Source organism: Pistacia vera, unplaced genomic scaffold (genome assembly GCF_008641045.1).
Source record: "Pistacia vera cultivar Batoury unplaced genomic scaffold, PisVer_v2 Contig117, whole genome shotgun sequence".
Taxonomy (NCBI): Eukaryota; Viridiplantae; Streptophyta; class Magnoliopsida; order Sapindales; family Anacardiaceae; genus Pistacia; species Pistacia vera.
Genome location: NW_022195215.1, coordinates 1,174,563 through 1,200,794, shown reverse-complemented (window position 1 = coordinate 1,200,794; position 26,232 = coordinate 1,174,563). Strand labels below are relative to the sequence as shown.

The 26,232-nt window shown below is 36.1% G+C and overlaps 3 protein-coding genes across 3 annotated transcripts; all 3 read right to left on the bottom strand.

Annotated features, from left to right (window-relative positions):
• Window positions 1–533: 533 nt before the first annotated feature.
• On the bottom strand, window positions 534–6,341 carry LOC116105965 (cell division cycle 5-like protein). The gene is made up of 4 exons (XM_031392333.1): window positions 6,111–6,341; window positions 3,988–5,709; window positions 2,318–2,599; window positions 534–1,612 (listed from the first exon to the last, which is right to left on the bottom strand). The coding sequence occupies exons 1-4, from the start codon at window positions 6,285–6,287 to the stop codon at window positions 851–853; spliced, it is 2,943 nt and encodes a 980-aa protein (XP_031248193.1). The 5' UTR covers window positions 6,288–6,341; the 3' UTR covers window positions 534–850.
• A 3,542-nt stretch (window positions 6,342–9,883) lies between these two features.
• LOC116105937 (cell division cycle 5-like protein) lies at window positions 9,884–15,699 on the bottom strand. The gene is made up of 4 exons (XM_031392302.1): window positions 15,369–15,699; window positions 13,246–14,967; window positions 11,576–11,857; window positions 9,884–10,870 (listed from the first exon to the last, which is right to left on the bottom strand). Exons 1-4 carry the CDS (start codon window positions 15,543–15,545, stop codon window positions 10,109–10,111), a joined length of 2,943 nt encoding a protein of 980 aa, XP_031248162.1. The 5' UTR covers window positions 15,546–15,699; the 3' UTR covers window positions 9,884–10,108.
• Window positions 15,700–17,121: 1,422 nt separating this feature from the next.
• LOC116107181 lies at window positions 17,122–22,765 on the bottom strand. The gene is made up of 10 exons (XM_031393486.1): window positions 22,485–22,765; window positions 21,996–22,092; window positions 21,766–21,870; window positions 21,601–21,678; window positions 20,061–20,116; window positions 19,512–19,569; window positions 19,014–19,139; window positions 18,775–18,870; window positions 17,952–18,023; window positions 17,122–17,545 (listed from the first exon to the last, which is right to left on the bottom strand). Exons 1-10 carry the CDS (start codon window positions 22,589–22,591, stop codon window positions 17,483–17,485), a joined length of 858 nt encoding a protein of 285 aa, XP_031249346.1. The 5' UTR covers window positions 22,592–22,765; the 3' UTR covers window positions 17,122–17,482.
• Window positions 22,766–26,232: the final 3,467 nt, after the last annotated feature.

Below are 26,232 nucleotides of genomic sequence, written 5' to 3'. Positions count from 1 at the left end.
TTATGCGTGGAAGTTTGACGAAACACTTTGAAAGAGAGATCAGAGTCGACTCTAATACCACTTATCACGGATTGGGAGTTTTGCACTCAAAAAACAAACCCAACCCCACCCCCGCCCCCGCCCCCAAAAAAAAAAAAAATATTCACATCGATGTGGGGCATGTGACATTAGGCTAGACTAGATCAGTTTAATAATTAAAGCTTTACTGTTTCATTCTTTTTGAATTTTTTTATTCTGTTTTGTGGTTGCCTCCACTGTAAGTAAGATCATATTGTAATAGAGAGTTGTATTTTGAATTTTATTAATGGATAAACTCTTTTGTATTCAATATAATACTGTTGTCAAAATTTTGTCAGATTAAACTCTTTATCTAGATAATCACTCCGTAGTTTTCAAACAATGTGCAAGTGAATCAAAATGCCTACCAATTAGTATTGTTTATCATGACATAAACAAGTTTGAGCCTATCGAAGGAGAAATAAAATGGCTAAAAATTTATAAATTTTTTTTTTTATAATACGTCAACACAACAGTACGGGGCAAATATAATTCTAAAAGTTAATTAGTAAATTATCCAGAACAAAAATTATCCATAGAAAAAGCACAACTAAAGTTTCAGTTCCGTAACAGTTACAAAGTACAAAGGACCAGATTAAACTCTTTTTTCTGGTCTCTCTTTTAGGATTTAAACAGAAACACATGGCATCCCTGTTCCAGTTTTGCTCAAGACATTAATGGAAGATTATGCGCATATGAATCCAAATAGCCAATGTCCCCTGAAACATTACATAACAACCTCAATTCACAATTCTTCAACTCCCAAAAGGTTACTGTATTAATAGGGAGATTTCTAATTATCGTCGTGTATTATCACCATATTCTCTTGATTCTCTTTTTTCCCATCCAATTCTGTGTTTACCAGTTCTGAACTAGCACTATCATCTCCTGCTTGTTTGTCGGTAGAATCTCCATTCATGATAGGCAGATTGTCCTTGGCCTCCAACTCTTTGGAGGCCAAGGATGCATTGTCAGCTTCAGCACTAGGAACTTCCATGACATCCTCATTAGCTGAACCACTATATTTTACAGTTTCTTGGGCGACCACGTCTGGATTGGCTTCCACAACATTTTGCCTCACATCTGCATCAGGTGTTAAATGATCTTCCCCTGACTCAACATCCACGTGAGCACCGTCTATTTGTGGGCCTGGATTTTCACCATGAGATGGCTCAACTGGCATAGAGCTTCCAAGTTCCCCTGAAGGTAAAGATTCCGGGGCTTCTGAATTTTGCTCAATGGCTTGATTTGCTGCAGCCGCCTCCAATGCATGCTTCTCTGCAGCAATTTCTTCTTGTTTTTGTGCCTGTACTCTGTATTCATTTATGTGACGGCTTACTCTTTCCAGCTCAGCCAAGAGATCTCCATAGCGCTTTTGTAATGTTTGCTCAAGCTCCTTTTGCTTCTGAACTTCTTCCCACAGACCATTTATTCTGTTTGATGCTGCCAGTTGCTCTTGCTTCTGCAACGCTTGGAAACACTCAAGTTCTGTTCCAGCAGTCTCCATCTGTTTGACGGTCGCTTGTATTTGGTTTCGCAGATTTTCAGCCCGTTTCTGATCATTCAGAATGTCAACAATTTAGAAATCTAAAACTCTGATTTCAAACAACAGCCATGACTGATAAAGACAGCTTATAATTGGGCTTAATCCACATAATCTACTAATCATTTGATTATCTTTCATATTATACAAATTAAATTAACTTCGAAAAATTCTAAACTAAAGGAGAAAAAAATTTGTTTCTTATTCATAAAATTTAGAAATCAGCAATAAAAATAGAGTAGGGTCTGATTTTTATAAATATGCCGGTCCAACTCCTACAGCTTGTCTGATCAAATACTATTACATCCTATGCTGATCTTCATTAATATCTAAACAACTCCCCATCATCTGTAGAATCATTACTTGTAGATCTTCCAATACGATGATGCTGAGCTACAAAACTAATTCAAGTCAAAGCTTACTTATCTTCAAATACATATAATACAGGGCATTAAACAGCTATAGGCCTCTGTATTATTTATGTTTGAAAAAGTAATAATAGCAGTAAACAGTTGTAGTCCTATGTACTATAATTGCATTTTATTTTGCCCACATGCAAGAAATGCAAGAAATCATATTTGGTGGACCATTCAAACACAACACAACCTAAACTCTCAAAGAAAATACATAACCATTAACAGAATAGAAGCAAAAAATTCCAACCAAATTAATACATATAATAACAGAGAAATGATCAGCAGGCATACCACAGCATACCTCATAACCTTGTGTGAGAACTTTGACTTTTTTCTCAAGGTGTAAAGCCTTCTCCTTATCATCATCCATCTTCTTCTTCACAATCTCAAATTCGCTCTGATAGGCTGCAAGTTTCTCCATGTTTCCAGCTACACTTGAGAGACCATAAGCATTTCGGGTGGGGAAGTACATGAGATCGTTTAAACAAGTATTGTGTGCTTCCACAAATTCATCAAGGGATTCATTTTCATGCCCCATTGCTACACGAAGATACTGAGTCTCTTCCTTTATCAAAATATCAGCCTGCAACAAGACCATAAATAAAGCCAAATGCATCACAAATAGAGGACTCATGGAAAGAAGGCATCATTTGAAATATTAAGTGCTTGTATCATAAGAGTATGGCTGTTGATTATAACAAAATACAAAAGGTAATGAAAAAAAAATTCGCCTAAAGCTAAATTATGAGATATATGACCCAAACTATACAGCAGAACTTCAATCAATGCATTAAAATCAGACCTTGCCTATTATCCTATAATTTGAGCACTTCCAGACATAATGATTCAAACCAAATTCAGAACCATTAACAGTTGAAATTTAACCTCAGGCTTGGGCTTAGTGGTAAAGCCCTTGCTTTCACCCAAGAAGTCATGGAATAAAATACACTAGGACCACCAACAAAAGAAACTATATCTCACAAGCTAATTTGCTCCATATGTTGTAAGGTCTGGATGTAACCCACTTTTGAACTCCGTAAACGTATGGGGAAGGTCGAGAGATTTCTAACTGAAAATGTTAAAATATAAATAGTTAAGAATGAAAATTTGAAGAAAACAAGGAGTTTTGAGCAAGAGAAGGATTCTGGCTGGAGTAAAACTGGCATCATTCTATAACCAGGCAACATCAAACCCTTTTTTTATTGCTAGGAACTAAGTTACCATATTAGAACAAAAAAGTATCCAAGAATAGACATTGTCCACAAAACGTACAAGCTGTTTCAGAACCCAAAGGCTCCAAAAACTACACAAGATGTATAAAGCAGCTGCTATTCCAAAAACATAAAAAATCCCTACTCAAAATCTACACAAAATCTTTCCCTAGCGATGCAATTGAAGCTTCCCAATTGTGTTGAACAAAGAAGAAAGAGAATTCCTGGAACTCATAAGAAATAAATGCCCAAATTTTTACTTTATCCCACATTCATAAGACATCTTCCCCGCTTACTTTATCTCATACAGACAACAGATCAAAAATTAAGAGCAACATAAATTATTAGTTGAAGTACTGCTACTTTCTGAATTCATACAAAAGTTCATATGAAAGAAAATAATTTTTTTTTTTTTTTTTTAAATCATAAAGGAAGCAGCTCAGTTCTACCCTTATACTAAAATTGGTGAATGTAGTTAACCTTTAAAATTATTATTTTTCTTTTGTTTTGATCCATACAAAACTCATTGGACAGGCAGCCTTCTCACATCCCATAAATCCCTTGTCCAACTGCAATTTACCCTTACAGCCTATCGTATAGCAACAAGAATGTTTCTTAACCTTAAATAATCAGAAGATGGTACCGCTGAAAAGAGGGGAAAAAGTTTATGGCATAGTCTATCTAGCTATAACTATATGTATACAAGGAAAAGAAGAAATTGTAGAAAGTATGCTGGCAAAAGACGTGACTAAAAACAAACCTCCTTCAGCTCTTCTTCTTCAAAATCTTCAATCACGGGAACAGGAGCAGCAGATCCATTAGCAGAACGCTTGGAGCCCTTCTTTTTCTTCTCCACCTTTTCCTCAAGGGGGTATTTAGCATTATCATGCTCTAGTAGTGTTAGAAGTTCCTTTCTTATCACTTCATCAGCCTGCTCAATAGAAGTGGGAGGAACAAAGGAACTCTTGTCTCCATCAGCCCTCAATAAAGAATTTCTAATTAGTTCCAATGAAGCAACCGGAGGCCGAGGAAGCTCCCTCTGCAGCACTTTTGATCTCTTCCGAAGTAATGCCTGCTGCCTTGCTTCTTCCTCGGCCCTTTCTCTGGCTAACCTATCAGACATGTCTTCTTCAATCTTCTCTTCTGGTTCTTCATTATCTTCTGCAGGTGGCTGGACAACTATTTGGTACTCGTTCTTGGGCTGTGGGAGATTACTCAGACCAGAGCGCAAGTTTCTTCTCAGATCAGCTTGTCTTCTTTGTTCAAGTTTTGCACTGTCATGCATATCCATGTCCTCATTTATGTGGAGCTCATCCCTGATGGGAGTTCCTTTAGGAGTCACACCAAAAGAATAACCATCCCTTGAAGGTGTCATGCCAATTCTGGGAGTAAGTCCCACACCACCAGGTGTTGCGGAAGGAGTCAGCATTGGGTTAGGTGTTTGGATTTCCCTTTTCTTTGGAGTGACCCCAGAAAAATCTGAAGGGTGCAACTCTGGATTCTCTCCTCCTAATAATGGTGTCTGTGACTCCCTCAACCTAGCCAGATTTTCAGCCTCCATCATAATAGCATCACCCTTACCAGCTGGTGTTCTTTGTGGGGTTCGTAATGGTGTCATTCCCTGCTGTGGTGTCTGTGCATAATTTGCAAGAAGAGCACGAGTTGCACCACTGCCTTCTGACAGTTCCTCATTCCCAGCAAGAAGATCACTAGCATAACCCATTTTTGCAATTTCCTCCAATTCATGGTCTGAAATCTGAGGTGCAGGAAGCATCAGTTTTGACCTCTTCCTAACTGTTTCTGGATCATTCATCTTGTTCGCCTGCAGTATGGATGAAGGAGCGTCCTGTCTCTGCGCAATTTTGTTCTTTGCAATATCTTGTCTTCTTAACTGAGCTTCTAAATCAATCCTCCTCTTCCCTTCAAGTTCTTCAATGGTTGTTGGGAATTTAACTTGTTCTACAGGCCTATCTTCATCAGTAACATCAAAAAAGCCCGGAGGAGGCTTCTTCTCAAAGGGAATTTCGGCATTATAATCAATTCCCTTTCTTTTCCTTTTCCTGTGTCTATTATCAATTCCAGCAGCTTTAAGTTCTCTCCTCTTTTGCAAAGAAGCAAGCCTCCTAGCCTCTTCAAGCTGTTTCTCCCTGGCCTTTCTTTTTGCCTTTTTGCCCCTAGTGTTGGCCAAACGAGCTCGCGCTTCAGAAAGCATTTCCTTCTCATCTTCATCCATATCAACTGGATCCGGACGAGCAGGCTTTGATTCTGGGTTTGGGTCAATCTCCCCAGGACGCAATTTCCGTGGATCATCACCTGGTTCGTAGTTCTCATCCTTGGCACAAGCTGCATCAAGGAGCTTCTCATATCTCTCAAGGCACTGAGATGGAGTTCTGCCAACAATTGGAGCAATTGTTCTCCATTGTGTGGGCATAAGCTTAGCAAGATGAAGCAACTTCTCATCCTCTTCTCTTGTCCATTCAGTCTAGAAATACCACAATAATCAGTTAAAAAAAAAAAAAAAAAAAAAAAAAAAAAAAAAAACATGAACATTATCCAGCATGATGAAGTACAAAAAATACAAATTACATCAACTAAACTGTGATCTTATCCACGCGAAAATATGGAAAATTTCCAAACACCTTCAGTAGTCCCAAATTCCTCCTTAAACTAATTCAAATTCAAATGCACCACAATGAACGAAAAATACTAAACCCTCACTCAACTTATCGCCCAATCTAACAACTTCATCTCAGAATCAAATCCAAAACAACCGCAGAAATCATCAATGTTGGTTCATTTTGAAAAATAGAGACTAAAAAACGACAACTCACATTTCCCAAAAAAGATAAGACAAACTAAGTAAGAAAGAAGAAATGAACTTACTTTTTTGATGGAGGGATCCAGCCACTCGTACCAGCGAGCCTTACACTGTTTAGCGGATTTACGAACCAAGAGGGAGGAGATACGGGCCCACTGGTTTTTGCCATATTTCATAACGGCGGCTTTAAGGATTTCATCCTCCGTGTTCTTCCACACGCCTCCCTTTATCATAATCCTCATCTTGCCTCTCTTTTGATTGATTCAACACCCAGCTACTGTATAATCTTGGATTGGATAAAACCCTAGCTAGGGTTTCTTTGTCTATTTGTTTGTTTCTCTTTCTGAATCTGTGTTGAAGATGGTGGTGATATTGCTGGCGGTTTATATACTTGGACCAGAAATTAGGAAACATGTGTGTATATTTGTTGATTAATACAATAATACTTGATATCTAGATCCATATTTGACGGGTTTGGTATTTCGGGTTTCAGAATCCGGGTTTGGGTTATGACATGTATAACATTGAAGATAAGACCATGCTCTTTATTTTGAAGAGCATCTTTCATATAAATAAAGATTATCTTTATTAATTTTAAAATATAAAGAACACAATTTTTATTAAATCTAATAGACTCTTTAAATTTAATGAAGATGCTTTTTATTTTTAAGAAAGAGAGTTAATGGGAGAGAGAATTAATAAATAAAATACATAGGAACTTATAATTTATTAATTAAAATTATGATAGAGAATGAAATTTGACTCTCTAAATGTGGAGAGCCAAACTCGCTCTCTAATTTATATTTTAAAGATAAAGAGCATGTTAGACTCTTATTTTTATGGATAGACTCATTATAATAAAGAGTTTAGGTCATATAAAGAGTCATTTGAAGATGTTCTAAGACGATAAAATGATATAAAAATAACCATTACTTTTTATCACCGGAGGGTGTTCGGGCCAAGATCTTCAAACTGTCAGCTAAATAAGAGTTTCAATGAACAATAATTGCTCCTATTAATGTTTGAAGAGATTCAAACTCGTGAACTCATGAAAATAAATATGATTAACAAAGATTTGAATAATATTCTCTGTTTCACTTAAAGACTTATAAAAATTGAGATTATACCAATAAGAATCTCATTTGGCACTACAAAAAAATCTTAAATTTATTACCCTGAATAAATGTCTCATCATTCATTTTAATTTATGTTATTTATCTCTAATTTTAATTTCTCCAATCATATTATACACATAATTGAGTTTCTATGATGAAATTTTACTTCTAGTATTATTATAATAAAAGAGGGTTTTTTTTTTTTTTTTTTTTTTTTAATGACCGATGGTGTTCAAATCATCTTCCATGTACTTTAACTAATCTTTCAAAACCTTAAAGTTGAAGACCAGATAAACCCTTAAAGTTGAAGACCAGATGAACCCTTCAGTGACTACTACTGTTCAACCAAATTCAGAACCATTAACAGTTGAAATTTAACTCAGGCTTGGGCTTAGTGGTAAAGCCCTTGCTTTCACCCAAGAAGTCATGGAATAAAATACACTAGGACCACCAACAAAGAAACTATATCTCACAAGCTAATTTGCTCCATATGTTGTAAGGTCTGGATGTAACCCACTTTTGAACTCCGTAAACGTATGGGGAAGGTCGAGAGATTTCTAACTGAAAATGTTAAAAATAAATAGTTAAGAATGAAAATTTGAGAGAGAAAACAAGGAGTTTGAGCAAGAGAAGGATTCTGGCTGGAGTAAAACTGGCATCATTCTATAACCAGGCAACATCAAACCCTTTTTTTATTGCTAGGAACTAAGTTACCATATTAGAACAAAAATGTATCCAAGAATAGACATTGTCCACAAAACGTACAAGCTGTTTCAGAACCCAAAGGCTCCAAAAACTACACAAGATGTATAAAGTAGTTGCTATTCCAAAAACATAAAAAATCTCTACTCAAAATCTGCACAAAATCTTTCCCTAGCTATGCAATTGAAGCTTCCCAATTGTGTTGAACAAATAAGAAAGAGAATTCCTGGAACTCATAAGAAATAAATGCCCAAATTTTTACTTTATCCCACATTCATAAGACATCTTTCCCGCTACTTTATCTCATACAGACAACGATCAAAATTAAGAGCAACATAAATATTAGTTGAAGTATTGCTACTTTCTGAATTCATACAAAAGTTCATATGAAAGAAAATAATTTTTTTTTTTTTTTTTAAATCATAAAGGAAGCAGCTCAGTTCTACCCTTATACTAAAATTGGGTGAATGTAGTTAACCTTTAAAAATTATTTTTCTTTTGTTTTGATCCATACAAAACTCATTGGACAGGCAGCCTTCTCACATCCCATAAATCCCTTGTCCAACTCATGCAATTTACCCTTACAGCCTATCGTATAGCAACAAGAATGTTTCTTAAACTTAAAAATCAGAAGATGGTACCGCTGAAAAGAGGGGAAAAAGTTTATGGCATAGTCTATCTAGCTATAACTATATGTATACAAGGAAAAGAAGAAATTGTAGAAAGTATGCTGGCAAAAGACGTGACTAAAAACAAACCTCCTTCAGCTCTTCTTCTTCAAAATCTTCAATCACGGGAACAGGAGCAGCAGAATCCATTAGCAGAACGCTTGGAGCCCTTCTTTTCTTCTCCACCTTTTCCTCAAGGGGGTATTTAGCATTATCATGCTCTAGTAGTGTTAGAAGTTCCTTTCTTATCACTTCATCAGCCTGCTCAATAGAAGTGGGAGGAACAAAGGAACTCTTGTCTCCATCAGCCCTCAATAAAGAATTTCTAATTAGTTCCAATGAAGCAACCGGAGGCGAGGAAGCTCCCTCTGCAGCACTTTGATCTCTTCCGAAGTAATGCCTGCTGCCTTGCTTCTTCCTCGGCCCTTTCTCTGGCTAACCTATCAGACATGTCTTCTTCAATCTTCTCTCTGGTTCTTCATTATCTTCGCAGGTGGCTGGACAACTATTTGGTACTCATTCTTGGGCTGTGGGAGATTACTCAGACCAGAGCGCAAGTTTCTTCTCAGATCAGCTTGTCTTCTTTGTTCAAGTTTGCACTGTCATGCATATCCATGTCCTCATTTATGTGGAGCTCATCCCTGTGGGAGTTCCTTTAGGAGTCACACCAAAAGAATAACCATCCCTAGAAGGTGTCATGCCAATTCTGGGAGTAAGTCCCACACCGCCAGGTGTTGCGGAAGGAGTCAGCATTGGGTTAGGTGTTTGGATTTCCCTTTTCTTGGAGTGACCCCAGAAAAATCTGAAGGGTGCAACTCTGGATTCTCTCCTCCTAATAATGGTGTCTGTGACTCTCTCAACCTAGCCAGATTTTCAGCCTCCATCATAATAGCATCACCCTTGCCAGCTGGTGTTCTTTGTGGGGTTCGTAATGGTGTCATTCCCTGCTGTGGTGTCTGTGCATAATTTGCAAGAAGAGCACGAGTTGCACCACTGCCTTCTGACAGTTCCTCATTCCCAGCAAGAAGATCACTAGCATAACCATTTTGCAATTTCCTCCAATTCATGGTCTGAAATCTGAGGTGCGGAAGCATCATTTTGAATAATCACTCCGTAGTTTTCGAACAATGTGCAAGTGAATCAAAATGCCTACCAATTAGTATTATTTATCATGACATAAACAAGTTTGAGCCTATCGAAGGAGAAATAAAATGGCTAAAAATTTATAAATTTTTTTTTTTATAATACGTCAACACAACAGTACGGGGCAAATATAATTCTAAAAGTTAATTAGTAAATTATCCAGAACAAAAATTATCCATAGAAAAAGCACAACTAAAGTTTCACTTCCGTAACAGTTACAAAGTACAAAGGACCAGATTAAACTCTTTTTTCTGGTCTCTCTTTTAGGATTTAAACAGAAACACATGGCATCCCTGTTCCAGTTTTGCTCAAGACATTAATGGAAGATTATGCGCATATGAATCCAAATAGCCAATGTCCCCTGAAACATTACATAACAACCTCAATTCACAATTCTTCAACTCCCAAAAGGTTACTGTATTAATAGGGAGATTTCTAATTATCGTCGTGTATTATCACCATATTCTCTTGATTCTCTTTTTTCCCATCCAATTCTGTGTTTACCAGTTCTGAACTAGCACTATCATCTCCTGCTTGTTTGTCGGTAGAATCTCCATTCATGATAGGCAGATTGTCCTTGGCCTCCAACTCTTTGGAGGCCAAGGATGCATTGTCAGCTTCAGCACTAGGAACTTCCATGACATCCTCATTAGCTGAACCACTATATTTTACAGTTTCTTGGGCGACCACGTCTGGATTGGCTTCCACAACATTTTGCCTCACATCTGCATCAGGTGTTAAATGATCTTCCCCTGACTCAACATCCACGTGAGCACCGTCTATTTGTGGGCCTGGATTTTCACCATGAGATGGCTCAACTGGCATAGAGCTTCCAAGTTCCCCTGAAGGTAAAGATTCCGGGGCTTCTGAATTTTGCTCAATGGCTTGATTTGCTGCAGCCGCCTCCAATGCATGCTTCTCTGCAGCAATTTCTTCTTGTTTTTGTGCCTGTACTCTGTATTCATTTATGTGACGGCTTACTCTTTCCAGCTCAGCCAAGAGATCTCCATAGCGCTTTTGTAATGTTTGCTCAAGCTCCTTTTGCTTCTGAACTTCTTCCCACAGACCATTTATTCTGTTTGATGCTGCCAGTTGCTCTTGCTTCTGCAACGCTTGGAAACACTCAAGTTCTGTTCCAGCAGTCTCCATCTGTTTGACGGTCGCTTGTATTTGGTTTCGCAGATTTTCAGCCCGTTTCTGATCATTCAGAATGTCAACAATTTAGAAATCTAAAACTCTGATTTCAAACAACAGCCATGACTGATAAAGACAGCTTATAATTGGGCTTAATCCACATAATCTACTAATCATTTGATTATCTTTCATATTATACAAATTAAATTAACTTCGAAAAATTCTAAACTAAAGGAGAAAAAAATTTGTTTCTTATTCATAAAATTTAGAAATCAGCAATAAAAATAGAGTAGGGTCTGATTTTTATAAATATGCCGGTCCAACTCCTACAGCTTGTCTGATCAAATACTATTACATCCTATGCTGATCTTCATTAATATCTAAACAACTCCCCATCATCTGTAGAATCATTACTTGTAGATCTTCCAATACGATGATGCTGAGCTACAAAACTAATTCAAGTCAAAGCTTACTTATCTTCAAATACATATAATACAGGGCATTAAACAGCTATAGGCCTCTGTATTATTTATGTTTGAAAAAGTAATAATAGCAGTAAACAGTTGTAGTCCTATGTACTATAATTGCATTTTATTTTGCCCACATGCAAGAAATGCAAGAAATCATATTTGGTGGACCATTCAAACACAACACAACCTAAACTCTCAAAGAAAATACATAACCATTAACAGAATAGAAGCAAAAAATTCCAACCAAATTAATACATATAATAACAGAGAAATGATCAGCAGGCATACCACAGCATACCTCATAACCTTGTGTGAGAACTTTGACTTTTTTCTCAAGGTGTAAAGCCTTCTCCTTATCATCATCCATCTTCTTCTTCACAATCTCAAATTCGCTCTGATAGGCTGCAAGTTTCTCCATGTTTCCAGCTACACTTGAGAGACCATAAGCATTTCGGGTGGGGAAGTACATGAGATCGTTTAAACAAGTATTGTGTGCTTCCACAAATTCATCAAGGGATTCATTTTCATGCCCCATTGCTACACGAAGATACTGAGTCTCTTCCTTTATCAAAATATCAGCCTGCAACAAGACCATAAATAAAGCCAAATGCATCACAAATAGAGGACTCATGGAAAGAAGGCATCATTTGAAATATTAAGTGCTTGTATCATAAGAGTATGGCTGTTGATTATAACAAAATACAAAAGGTAATGAAAAAAAAATTCGCCTAAAGCTAAATTATGAGATATATGACCCAAACTATACAGCAGAACTTCAATCAATGCATTAAAATCAGACCTTGCCTATTATCCTATAATTTGAGCACTTCCAGACATAATGATTCAAACCAAATTCAGAACCATTAACAGTTGAAATTTAACCTCAGGCTTGGGCTTAGTGGTAAAGCCCTTGCTTTCACCCAAGAAGTCATGGAATAAAATACACTAGGACCACCAACAAAAGAAACTATATCTCACAAGCTAATTTGCTCCATATGTTGTAAGGTCTGGATGTAACCCACTTTTGAACTCCGTAAACGTATGGGGAAGGTCGAGAGATTTCTAACTGAAAATGTTAAAATATAAATAGTTAAGAATGAAAATTTGAAGAAAACAAGGAGTTTTGAGCAAGAGAAGGATTCTGGCTGGAGTAAAACTGGCATCATTCTATAACCAGGCAACATCAAACCCTTTTTTTATTGCTAGGAACTAAGTTACCATATTAGAACAAAAAAGTATCCAAGAATAGACATTGTCCACAAAACGTACAAGCTGTTTCAGAACCCAAAGGCTCCAAAAACTACACAAGATGTATAAAGCAGCTGCTATTCCAAAAACATAAAAAATCCCTACTCAAAATCTACACAAAATCTTTCCCTAGCGATGCAATTGAAGCTTCCCAATTGTGTTGAACAAAGAAGAAAGAGAATTCCTGGAACTCATAAGAAATAAATGCCCAAATTTTTACTTTATCCCACATTCATAAGACATCTTCCCCGCTTACTTTATCTCATACAGACAACAGATCAAAAATTAAGAGCAACATAAATTATTAGTTGAAGTACTGCTACTTTCTGAATTCATACAAAAGTTCATATGAAAGAAAATAATTTTTTTTTTTTTTTTTTAAATCATAAAGGAAGCAGCTCAGTTCTACCCTTATACTAAAATTGGTGAATGTAGTTAACCTTTAAAATTATTATTTTTCTTTTGTTTTGATCCATACAAAACTCATTGGACAGGCAGCCTTCTCACATCCCATAAATCCCTTGTCCAACTGCAATTTACCCTTACAGCCTATCGTATAGCAACAAGAATGTTTCTTAACCTTAAATAATCAGAAGATGGTACCGCTGAAAAGAGGGGAAAAAGTTTATGGCATAGTCTATCTAGCTATAACTATATGTATACAAGGAAAAGAAGAAATTGTAGAAAGTATGCTGGCAAAAGACGTGACTAAAAACAAACCTCCTTCAGCTCTTCTTCTTCAAAATCTTCAATCACGGGAACAGGAGCAGCAGATCCATTAGCAGAACGCTTGGAGCCCTTCTTTTTCTTCTCCACCTTTTCCTCAAGGGGGTATTTAGCATTATCATGCTCTAGTAGTGTTAGAAGTTCCTTTCTTATCACTTCATCAGCCTGCTCAATAGAAGTGGGAGGAACAAAGGAACTCTTGTCTCCATCAGCCCTCAATAAAGAATTTCTAATTAGTTCCAATGAAGCAACCGGAGGCCGAGGAAGCTCCCTCTGCAGCACTTTTGATCTCTTCCGAAGTAATGCCTGCTGCCTTGCTTCTTCCTCGGCCCTTTCTCTGGCTAACCTATCAGACATGTCTTCTTCAATCTTCTCTTCTGGTTCTTCATTATCTTCTGCAGGTGGCTGGACAACTATTTGGTACTCGTTCTTGGGCTGTGGGAGATTACTCAGACCAGAGCGCAAGTTTCTTCTCAGATCAGCTTGTCTTCTTTGTTCAAGTTTTGCACTGTCATGCATATCCATGTCCTCATTTATGTGGAGCTCATCCCTGATGGGAGTTCCTTTAGGAGTCACACCAAAAGAATAACCATCCCTTGAAGGTGTCATGCCAATTCTGGGAGTAAGTCCCACACCACCAGGTGTTGCGGAAGGAGTCAGCATTGGGTTAGGTGTTTGGATTTCCCTTTTCTTTGGAGTGACCCCAGAAAAATCTGAAGGGTGCAACTCTGGATTCTCTCCTCCTAATAATGGTGTCTGTGACTCTCTCAACCTAGCCAGATTTTCAGCCTCCATCATAATAGCATCACCCTTTCCAGCTGGTGTTCTTTGTGGGGTTCGTAATGGTGTCATTCCCTGCTGTGGTGTCTGTGCATAATTTGCAAGAAGAGCACGAGTTGCACCACTGCCTTCTGACAGTTCCTCATTCCCAGCAAGAAGATCACTAGCATAACCCATTTTTGCAATTTCCTCCAATTCATGGTCTGAAATCTGAGGTGCAGGAAGCATCAGTTTTGACCTCTTCCTAACTGTTTCTGGATCATTCATCTTGTTCGCCTGCAGTATGGATGAAGGAGCGTCCTGTCTCTGCGCAATTTTGTTCTTTGCAATATCTTGTCTTCTTAACTGAGCTTCTAAATCAATCCTCCTCTTCCCTTCAAGTTCTTCAATGGTTGTTGGGAATTTAACTTGTTCTACAGGCCTATCTTCATCAGTAACATCAAAAAAGCCCGGAGGAGGCTTCTTCTCAAAGGGAATTTCGGCATTATAATCAATTCCCTTTCTTTTCCTTTTCCTGTGTCTATTATCAATTCCAGCAGCTTTAAGTTCTCTCCTCTTTTGCAAAGAAGCAAGCCTCCTAGCCTCTTCAAGCTGTTTCTCCCTGGCCTTTCTTTTTGCCTTTTTGCCCCTAGTGTTGGCCAAACGAGCTCGCGCTTCAGAAAGCATTTCCTTCTCATCTTCATCCATATCAACTGGATCCGGACGAGCAGGCTTTGATTCTGGGTTTGGGTCAATCTCCCCAGGACGCAATTTCCGTGGATCATCACCTGGTTCGTAGTTCTCATCCTTGGCACAAGCTGCATCAAGGAGCTTCTCATATCTCTCAAGGCACTGAGATGGAGTTCTGCCAACAATTGGAGCAATTGTTCTCCATTGTGTGGGCATAAGCTTAGCAAGATGAAGCAACTTCTCATCCTCTTCTCTTGTCCATTCAGTCTAGAAATACCACAATAATCAGTTAAAAAAAAAAAAAAAAAAAAAAAAAAAAAAAAAAACATGAACATTATCCAGCATGATGAAGTACAAAAAATACAAATTACATCAACTAAACTGTGATCTTATCCACGCGAAAATATGGAAAATTTCCAAACACCTTCAGTAGTCCCAAATTCCTCCTTAAACTAATTCAAATTCAAATGCACCACAATGAACGAAAAATACTAAACCCTCACTCAACTTATCGCCCAATCTAACAACTTCATCTCAGAATCAAATCCAAAACAACCGCAGAAATCATCAATGTTGGTTCATTTTGAAAAATAGAGACTAAAAAACGACAACTCACATTTCCCATAAAAGATAAGACAAACTAAGTAAGAAAGAAGAAATGAACTTACTTTTTTGATGGAGGGATCCAGCCACTCGTACCAGCGAGCCTTACACTGTTTAGCGGATTTACGAACCAAGAGGGAGGAGATACGGGCCCACTGGTTTTTGCCATATTTCATAACGGCGGCTTTAAGGATTTCATCCTCCGTGTTCTTCCACACGCCTCCCTTTATCATAATCCTCATCTTGCCTCTCTTTTGATTGATTCAACACCCAGCTACTGTATTATCTTGGATTGGATAAAACCCTAGCTAGGGTTTCTTTGTCTATTTGTTTGTTTCTCTTTCTGAATCTGTGTTGAAGATGGTGGTGATATTGCTGGCGGTTTATATACTTGGACCAGAAATTAGGAAACATGTGTGTATATTTGTTGATTAATACAATAATACTTGATATCTAGATCCATATTTGACGGGTTTGGTATTTCGGGTTTCAGAATCCGGGTTTGGGTTATGACATGTATAACATTGAAGATAAGACCATGCTCTTTATTTTGAAGAGCATCTTTCATATAAATAAAGATTATCTTTATTAATTTTAAAATATAAAGAACACAATTTTTATTAAATCTAATAGACTCTTTAAATTTAATGAAGATGCTTTTTATTTTTAAGAAAGAGAGTTAATGGGAGAGAGAATTAATAAATAAAATACATAGGAACTTATAATTTATTAATTAAAATTATGATAGAGAATGAAATTTGACTCTCTAAATGTGGAGAGCCAAACTCGCTCTCTAATTTATATTTTAAAGATAAAGAGCATGTTAGACTCTTATTTTTATGGATAGACTCATTATAATAAAGAGTTTAGGTCATATAAAGAGTCATTTGAAGATGTTCTAAGACGATAAAATGATATAAAAATAACCATTACTTTTTATCACCGGAGGGTGTTCGGGCCAAGATCTTCAAACTGTCAGCTAAATAAGAGTTTCAATGAACAATAATTGCTCCTATTAATGTTTGAAGAGATTCAAACTCGTGAACTCATGAAAATAAATATGATTAACAAAGATTTGAATAATATTCTCTGTTTCACTTAAAGACTTATAAAAATTGAGATTATACCAATAAGAATCTCATTTGGCACTACAAAAAAATCTTAAATTTATTACCCTGAATAAATGTCTCATCATTCATTTTAATTTATGTTATTTATCTCTAATTTTAATTTCTCCAATCATATTATACACATAATTGAGTTTCTATGATGAAATTTTACTTCTAGTATTATTATAATAAAAGAGGGTTTTTTTTTTTTTTTTTTTTTTTTAATGACCGATGGTGTTCAAATCATCTTCCATGTACTTTAACTAATCTTTCAAAACCTTAAAGTTGAAGACCAGATAAACCCTTAAAGTTGAAGACCAGATGAACCCTTCAGTGACTACTACTGTTAAGGCCTGCTGGACTCCAATGGTGTTTTTCAGTAGTTCTATAAGCTCAGATTTATCCCAGATACAGGGAGGAGTCATTGTGAAGAAAAGGCAACAGTCAACACTATATACAATTCTAATGATAGGGCACTTTTTGAAATTACTGCCATCATAGTTGTAGAAATGCAGATCTTGGCTGAGAGCTCCAACTTCAAAAGCTACAACCAAACCAAAGTAGCCTCGAAGAAGATGATGATGATGGCCAACTTTATCTTTTTTTTTTTTTTTTTTTTTTTTTTTAAATTCTCAATTGGTGTACTTCTGACACTGTTAAGTAGAAAATAAAACAACTTGACATCTATCTAAACTCAACAAATGGAACATTGATTTCAATTATTGTCTTTCATCTAAAAATTACTTTGTGCAGTTCTAATATTCTGCAGTGCTCCATCTTTTACATATGAATATAACACTTCTACATGTGAAAAATAAAAAAAAATAAAAAAAAAACACAAAATTAGATACACTCCAAAATTTATTGGTCGGATTCCAAAGCCAATTTTGCCGAAGATGAACAATATAACAATAGGCTTGCATACTACAAATGAATAAAATTGATGCTATAACCAACTTACTTTGCTTAATGATGTCCATCATACAGGATTAGAATTTCATTTGACAAAATTGACAGCCATATTAACTACTAATCAAACCGATTCCCCAGTGAAAGCTTCCATGGATTCATCATCTGTAATACGATGCCATTATGTAGAGCATGACCGCAGATGAAGCTGTGATTATCAGTTCCTGCACATGAAAACTTGGCATCAGGGTGGAAAACCAACAGACAACATAAAAGTTTCTTTGTCCAGAAGAGCAAGAACTGGAAGTATTGGAGAAATCACTTCTGAGTTTTGATAACATATATATATGAAAATTAGAAGTGTTCATTTTCACAGGGAATTCAAACATTCTTGCTGATCCATAAGCACAGATAAAGAGATACATATTTTTATAAAGAACCTCAATTATTGAATGTAAGCCGTGTATTATGTTAGCAAAAAGCAATTTTCCCAATGTCACAAATTGAAGATATGTCAGTTACAGATAATTTAAATCACTTTTGAGTACAAAATTTGCAACAAGCAAATAATATCTTGCTTAGAGAGTGTAAAGTTATGCTATAACAGTGAGAGTAGGTCAATGTCAATACCTGGTTGTTGTAGAGAAAAACAGGTATGAAACCGTTTGCATATTCAATGAAATTCAAAATACCAGTGAATGCCTACATAAAATCACAAAAATGTCAGTGCCAATGATAGAGGTAAGAGAGTAAGCACTAACTCATTATCTAAACTTCAAGACCATACTTTATTGAAATTTACCGTAACTGATAATCTCCAATATGACAAACCATATAAATAATGAAGCAGCCATACAAAACAATGAATATGGTTCAAGGAAGAGATTATAAAGACTTCAGCTTCTCCAGATAGGAGTATCTATCTACTTTGATCACACCAAACTTTGAATTTTTATGAATTTAATGACACTCTTAAATTTTCCTTTCATTTCTCAATGTGAAATGTTAAAAGAATGAAACGGTAAATACAACCGAAAGGCATGAGATACCAAATTTTGTCATCAAACATTTAGAAACATGAATTAAACAATATTAAGACAATTAGTTACTTGTTCAGATATTTCATTTTGCTAAAGTAATTATGATCCGTAGTTCCTGATTTTATCCTAAATCATTCATAAGAACTGCATCGGTTCAGTGAGGTTTGCCTTTGCATGCCACAACCTCAGCAAGAAGATATATGCCTAACCATAGGAAGGTAAAGTTTCAACAAAAAGCAAGGATAGAAAGCAGTTGTGCCAGCATTTTCTTAAAAATATCTCAGTCGCTGCAAAGTACTGACAACCAACCACATAAACTAAGATTTATAACTTACAAAGCAACCCAACTGACACAGGTTAATATCAACATATTCTTAAAGATGCATAGCAAGAAGTTGCATACTATATCATACCAGAGAGGAAACAGCAATACAACCGAAAACAAGTCCAAGGGAACGAAGAATCCGTTTTCCCATTCGCAATGCTCGTCCATCATCTTCACCCTCTTCCTGCAACCAAGATCAACTTGAATATTATAACAAATTGGAGTGACTCAAATTGTGGATAACTTCTTATGGATATGACGTCCCATATGAGAGGAAACCTAGAAAATGTTCCAAATGATGAGAAAGGCAGGCCAAGTTACACTCACTGTAACTGTTGGTGATACAGCTGGCTCAAATTTTTTCAACTTCTCAAAAATTCGGTAAACAAATGCAAAAGCTAAAAATTGCAAAGGTTTGTATTCAGCATAGCGCTTGATAGCAATCCAAGCCATCTGCATAATGAAAAGCAAAATGTAAGGGCAAAAAAAAAAAAAAAGTAAAGCAAAAACACCACATTCATTTAAAAGAAAAAGCGACAGTTGTTGCAACATTGAAACACATACACTAGAGGAGTCATGCCATGACTTGACAAGCAAAAGACGACATGGAAAACAAAAAAAAAATATGATCCAGCAAAAGTGCAACAGTCTTAGATTCAAAGAGTACAAAGTCCATGAGCTGAATGAAGAATACCAAACTTATGATTGCTAATATAAAAAAGCACACAGGCCTTTGTAGTTGGTTTGATAGTCACTGTTAGCAACCAACAATAGTTAGCGAAACGAATAAGCAAGAAGGCAGAGTCACCAATCTTTCATACTTACAAATGCTGCAGATATTGCTAAGTTTATGCGCATGTCTTTTTCATCAGACTTGGAGTACCTGAAAACAAAGTAGGACCCAAAATAAGTGCAATACATTTGAAGTGACAACAGAACAAAGCTGTCTATGCAACTGTTACAATACTGGGAGAAAGATATAATCTGGCTTAGCTTCTCTTAATAGATTATCAACATATAGTGGGTTACAACAGCATGTCAACAGAAGCCACAAGGCTAAAAGACCAAAGACTATTGATAATTACCACAAAATATGCACAATGCTCTATTATAAATTTATGAATGGGATATGTACAGTATTTTCCAAAATCTGACAAGAAAACAGTTTTCAGATCTTCAATTTTACTAGGCAAATATACTACCCTCTCCTATATGCAGGCATAATTCAGATTCTGCTAACCACATTTGTCATTATTCATCTACTAATGATAACAGAACTACAAAGTAATGAACAGAGAAATTATGGTAATAAAATAATTAAACATGGATAATGCTAGAAGTAATATATTATCCTACTATGAGCAATCACAAAACCTTGGCCCCCATGGTACAATAGGTTGCTTATCAGCATATTTGACCTCCTTTGAAACCTGCATTGTATATAAAAACACATAATAATTTAATGCCATAACTAGGTATGAGAAGGAATACACTTCTTCATGCAAAGATCACATATGTATGAACATAAACCATTTTATGAATTATTAAATTTTGATAAGCCAAGGGAAACTTTAGGATCAAAAGAGTGAATTTACAAAATATGTTTCACCCACAACACAGACAACTACATATACACTACCACTTAAGTTAATATCCCTAAAAATGACTATTAAAGAAGTTATTTAGGAAAGTAAGCAGTTTTAAGGAGTAATAAAGATTCTTCAAGATAAAATTTGTGGAATACTTATCTCAAATGATATCTCCTTTAACTATCTCTATAAGCATTAACTATAATTTCTCTCCAATTTTAAATACAAAATTTTCCCTAGTTTACCAGAAAATTAGGCTTCGTTTGGCTCACATTTGGGAATACTATTATTAGTAGTTCCAATAAAGTTAAACAGTAAAATTGTAAAAACTCATAATATTATTCAACTTTTTTTAAACCCCCTAAATTTATTAATTTAATTAAATACCCCTAAATATTTTTTAAGAAATTGCAAAAAAAACCCCAACAACCCACGTTTACCAGATTCCGGTCACCACCGCCGGAAGATGGCCGGAATCTGGTATAATGGCGCACTACCGGCTGAATCTGGATGGTAGTGCACCGATCTAGCCTTTTCCGGCTAGATCCACAATGGATCTGGCCTAAGGCCAAAGATCTAACCGTTGACGGCCAAATCTTTGGCCGTAGTCAGTTGTCAACGACGGCCAACACATGGTCGTCGTTGACCATCAACGACGGCCATATCTTTGGCCGTCGTTGACGAGCAAATACGGCCAGATCTAGCCGTCAATGGCCAGATCTAGCCGTACAGCCTTTGCCGGCCAGATCGGCACACGACCGACAAGATCCAGTCGCTCATGCGCCGATACGGCGACTCCGGCCACCCTCCGGCTGAGTGGCCGGTTGTCCATATTTAATGGGTGGGTTGGGGGTGTTTTTGTTAACTTTTAATGTTTTATTATAGGGGTGTTTAGTAAATAAACAAACATAGAAGGTATTTTTATTAATTTTCAAATCTTACATCGTAATACCCACCCAATTCAACTTTTTTTAACTTTTTTCAAAAAACTTTTCTAAAAAGTGTAAAAAAGTGAACCAAACGGAGCCTTAACTTTGCTAACTATTATTTCACATAAGCAAGTGGATGGGACTCTCCTTGATGTATTGTTCTCAGGCATCGACAAGCATGTCACTCTATCATAGTCGATTCAAGTCATGACACACAATATAATCTAAGCAGACAAGCAAAGTTCTCATGGATACATATAGCCAATATGCCAATCTACATTTTTGTATATTCTTGTACCCTCTCATTCATAAAAGTATTAAACACCATATCTATCATTGTTTCACCTGTCAATTCAAGAAACTTCAAAAGAAATAAAGAAACAATCACAAACATACCTTAAATGAACCAAATGTCACCCCCTTTTTCCGTTTACTTAATTGTTCCATCATGAGTTTGTCATATGCCTTCTCAAGCTGGAAGACATTTACAAATCAAAAAATCTCAAAGTATGGAAACTTTATCTTTTTCTACACACACACACACACATATATATAACCTACTCGGGCAGCAGTTGCTTCATCATTATTTCTCTCAGCCTCCTTGTGTTTCTTTGCATATGCTGCCTTGACCTTCTCAAATCCCTCAATGGGGCTCACACCTAGAACCTGAAAAGCACAAACATCAAAAATCTATTAACACCGATACAAGTGGATAGCCGGTAATCATTCACTTAGTGTTCCCAAAAATACAAGGGATTTTAACCAAAATCCCTTGCAAGAACCAAAATCACCTCATAAGGATTTAACTCACTGTCTGAATTCGAACTTCCTGCAGCTGATGCAGCAGCACAAATCATCCGTTTATTCCATGAAATTGCTCTAGGAAACCTGTTAAATACAACACCCTGCTGCTATAGTTATATGTTTCAAGGCAAATAAATAAATGAAACCCAATTAGCTAATACAAAATTCTTCCATGTTAAAAATTCACATTTATTACCCAAAAAAAAAAAAAAAATGGCACTTCATGAAGTAACGTTCTTATCATATTTTTATTTTAACACTTGCAATTCTAATGCCTAAAATATATACAAAAAAAAAAAAATGACGAAATTCAGAATGAAACTTTCTTTTCATATCCAACCTTATCCAACAAAACAACCATTTAAGTGAAAAGTTAAAAACTTTAGCTTTTAAACATACAAAAAACTACATGTCAAAACACTTTAATAACAGTAAGAAGAAACAATGCTTGAAATGAAAATCTTCCCGTAAATTACCTAACAAAAGAAGATGGGAATCTTGAAAGTGGGGCTTTGAGATTATAATTCCTCAGTGAAATTTCTGGGTTTGGACAGTGAAATACATTGGAGACTGTCAAAGCCATTGCTTTGAAGCTGCTACGTTAATTCAATCAATTTTCAATTTAGGGTTTAATGGGGTTTTCCCTCTTTGAGAGTGTCAAGAGCCAAGAGGGTAGAAACTGCAGGTTTTTTTTGAATTGGATCGGGTCCAGTTAGTTAATCGGGTGGTTCGAAACTTCGAATGGATCCCATACTTTGTAGCGTTAAATTTGTTGGGTTGGCCGGTTGGGTAGCGGACATTCTGTAATTACATTAATCCAGCAATTTAGAATTTGTTGATCTGACGATAATATATAGATATATATATTATATTAATCCAGCTATTTAGAATTTGTTGATCTGACGATAATATATATATATATATATATATTAAGTTATTATAATAAAACTCAATAAATGTAATTTAATAATTTTAATAATTCTGAAGCTTATTGGATTAACATAAAAATATATTTTTTTTAACTTTTTCAAATATATTAGAGAGAATTTAGTTAATAACATGAGAGGAATTATAATTTAATATAGTTAATTTTATGACTTGGAATTTCGAAACTCAAATATAGTTATATTTTAATAACCAAAACTTATAATAGCTTATTATTATTTATTAGACTTTTAATATTATTGCCAGATACTTATTATCTAATAATTTAAACTTTTTGGTCAAAGTGATTACTCAATCTTCCAATTAAATAAAGTTAATCAAACTCTAAAATATGATAAATAAAAATGAAATTCCAAATTTATTTTAATAATTCTGACTTCTCAACNAACTTTTTCAAATATATTAGAGAGAATTTAGTTAATAACATGAGAGGAATTATAATTTAATATAGTTAATTTTATGACTTGGAATTTCGAAACTAAAATATAGTTATATTTTAATAACCAAAACTTATAATAGCTTATTATTATTTATTAGACTTTTAATATTATTGCCAGATACTTATTATCTAATAATTTAAACTTTTTGGTCAAAGTGATTACTCAATCTTCCAATTAAATAAAGTTAATCAAACTCTTAAAATATGATAAATAAAAATGAAATTCCAAATTTATTTTAATAATTCTGACTTCTCAACCTTTTATTAGTTTCTTTAGTGATAGATAAAAATTATTGAACTATTTTCCGGTGGTTGAGTGATTCGATAGGGTCTATTGAGTGTATTATTTAAAAGGTTTTGAATTCGAATCCCTTCTCGGTTGCCAATAAGGTATCAAGGCAGATCAATCAACAACAAATCATGCAGATATTCAGACCAAGAATTGCGCTACTAATTTCTGTAATTAATGTAAATAGATAGTGCAGCAGGATTTTAGCAAAAACTCATGTATATTCTTCTATATTTAGATTGTTGTAATTCCTTAATTTATGGCATGTACTCTATATAAATTATACACTAAGCACATCAATAGTATTGAGGAAAATTTCCATTGAAACATTCTCTCTACAATTCTCGACCCCTCAAATGAGAATCCGATCCTTTCTTTCGAAATGTCTTCTTCCCAGAATCCAAACACCCAACCTCCCTCTCCAACCGAAACACCACTTGTTGCTCTCAATATCACTGCCCAAATCAATGAGAAATTAACCCCCTCCATCTTTGCACAATGGCTTGCCCAATTCGAAGCTCTTCTCATTGGGTACGATTTGCTGGATTATGCTACTGAAATTTCGGTGTGTCCATCATCTGATGACAACCCCAAATCTGTCCTACAAAAAAACCATTGGGTTCGGCAAGATAAGTTAATTCTCAGTGCCATCCTTGCCTCAACCTCCCCCACTATCACTCATCTCATAGCTACCGCAAAAACATCTCACGAGGCATGGAAAAAATTGAATCATATGTATGCTAGCAGATCTCGAATGAGGGTTATGCAGCTCAAGGAAGAAATTACCTTGATTCAAAAGGGAAATCGCTCGATTCCGGAGTATCTCCATGCTATAAAGGCATTGGCTGATGAGATCGCTTTGATCGATCATCCCATATCTGACGATGATCTAACCCTTTACATCTTTAATGCTTTGGGTTCTGATTTCAGGGAAATAGCTGCGCCAATCTGTGCGAGGGAGAAGTCCTTGACCTTTGAAGAACTCCACGATCTTCTGGTAGGCCACGACAGCTATCTCCGGCGACTTGAGACCGCCATTGTGGTGTCGGCGAACTATACGAACCCCAAGCCTAATTCTAGAAGCTCTTACCAAAAGAATCAAGGCAGGCCCTCTGGGTTCTCATGCAATCAAGGCCAAAATAAAGACTCACGACCACAAAACAAGCACTCGGGCCTGCCCAATGCCAATCAGAAACGATATCAGCCAAAATGTCAATTTTGTGACCAAATTGGCCACACAACCAAGTCATGCCCCAACTGAATTCTCATGCAGTCACTGCTAACTGCACATCTACTTCTAATGTCATGGACAATAAATGGCTCATGGACTCCGTTGCGTCTCATAATATCACTGGAGATCTCAGTAATTTATCCATTCATTCTGAATACGATGGCATCGATGAAGTTGTGCTTGGTGATGGTTCAGGTTTGCTTGTCTCACACATTGGATCTCTCACTCTAAAATCACCTAACAAAAATTTTACTCTAAAAAATACACTTTGTGTCCCAAACCTTTGCAAAAATCTTATCTCTGTGCATCACTTTACATCTCAAAATAATGTATTTGTTGAATTTCACCCTTCTTTTTTTCTTGTGAAGGACAAGATATCGGGAGTGACCCTGGTAAAAGGTGCATGTGAAAATGGTGTGTACATCTTCCCGGAGTCATTGGTGGCATCTTCCTTCAAAATGGTTGCTAATGTGCATGAAAGAATCTCTCTTGACGGATGGCACAAACGTCTTAGTCATCCGTCCTAAAAAATTGTCCACAGTGTTGTTCGTAATTTTTCACTTCCAATCACATCAAATAAAGATTGTCTTTTATGTACTTCATGTTCTATTAATAAAGCTCATCAACAACCATTTGGCTCTAATAGTCTCTCGAGTAAGGCACCTCTTGAACTAATTTATATTGATGTGTGGGGCCCCGCTCATTGTGTTGGTGTTGATGGCTCTCGATATTATCTCATTTTTATTGATCATCACACTAAATACATGTGGTTTTATCCCATGGAAACAAAATCTGGGGTCGCAATGATTTTTCCACAATTCAAAACTCTTGTTGAAAATCGATTCCAGTGCAAAATTAAATCCTTATACTCGGACAATGGGGGTGAATATGTGCGTTTAAAATCCTTTCTTTCTCTTCATGGCATAAGTCATTTAACTACCGCTCCACACACACCACAACAAAATGGCGTCTCTGAAAGACGTCATCGTCATCTTGTGGAAACCGGGCTCACTTTGCTTCATGATGCCAAATTACCTCTCTCATATTGGCCACATGCATTTCAAATGGCCACGTACCTCATAAATCGTCAACCCACCACGTTGCTCCAAAATAAATCCTCGTACTAGGCCCTTTTTGGACAACAACCAAATTATCTCAAATTAAGAAAATTTGGCTGTTTGTGTTATCCTCTCACTAGATCATACAAGAAACACAAAATGGAGCCCAAATCTACACCTTGCATCTTCTTAGGCTTTTCCCTCACTCAAAATGCCTACCGCTGTATTGATCCAAACACTCGACGTGTTTACATCTCCAGGC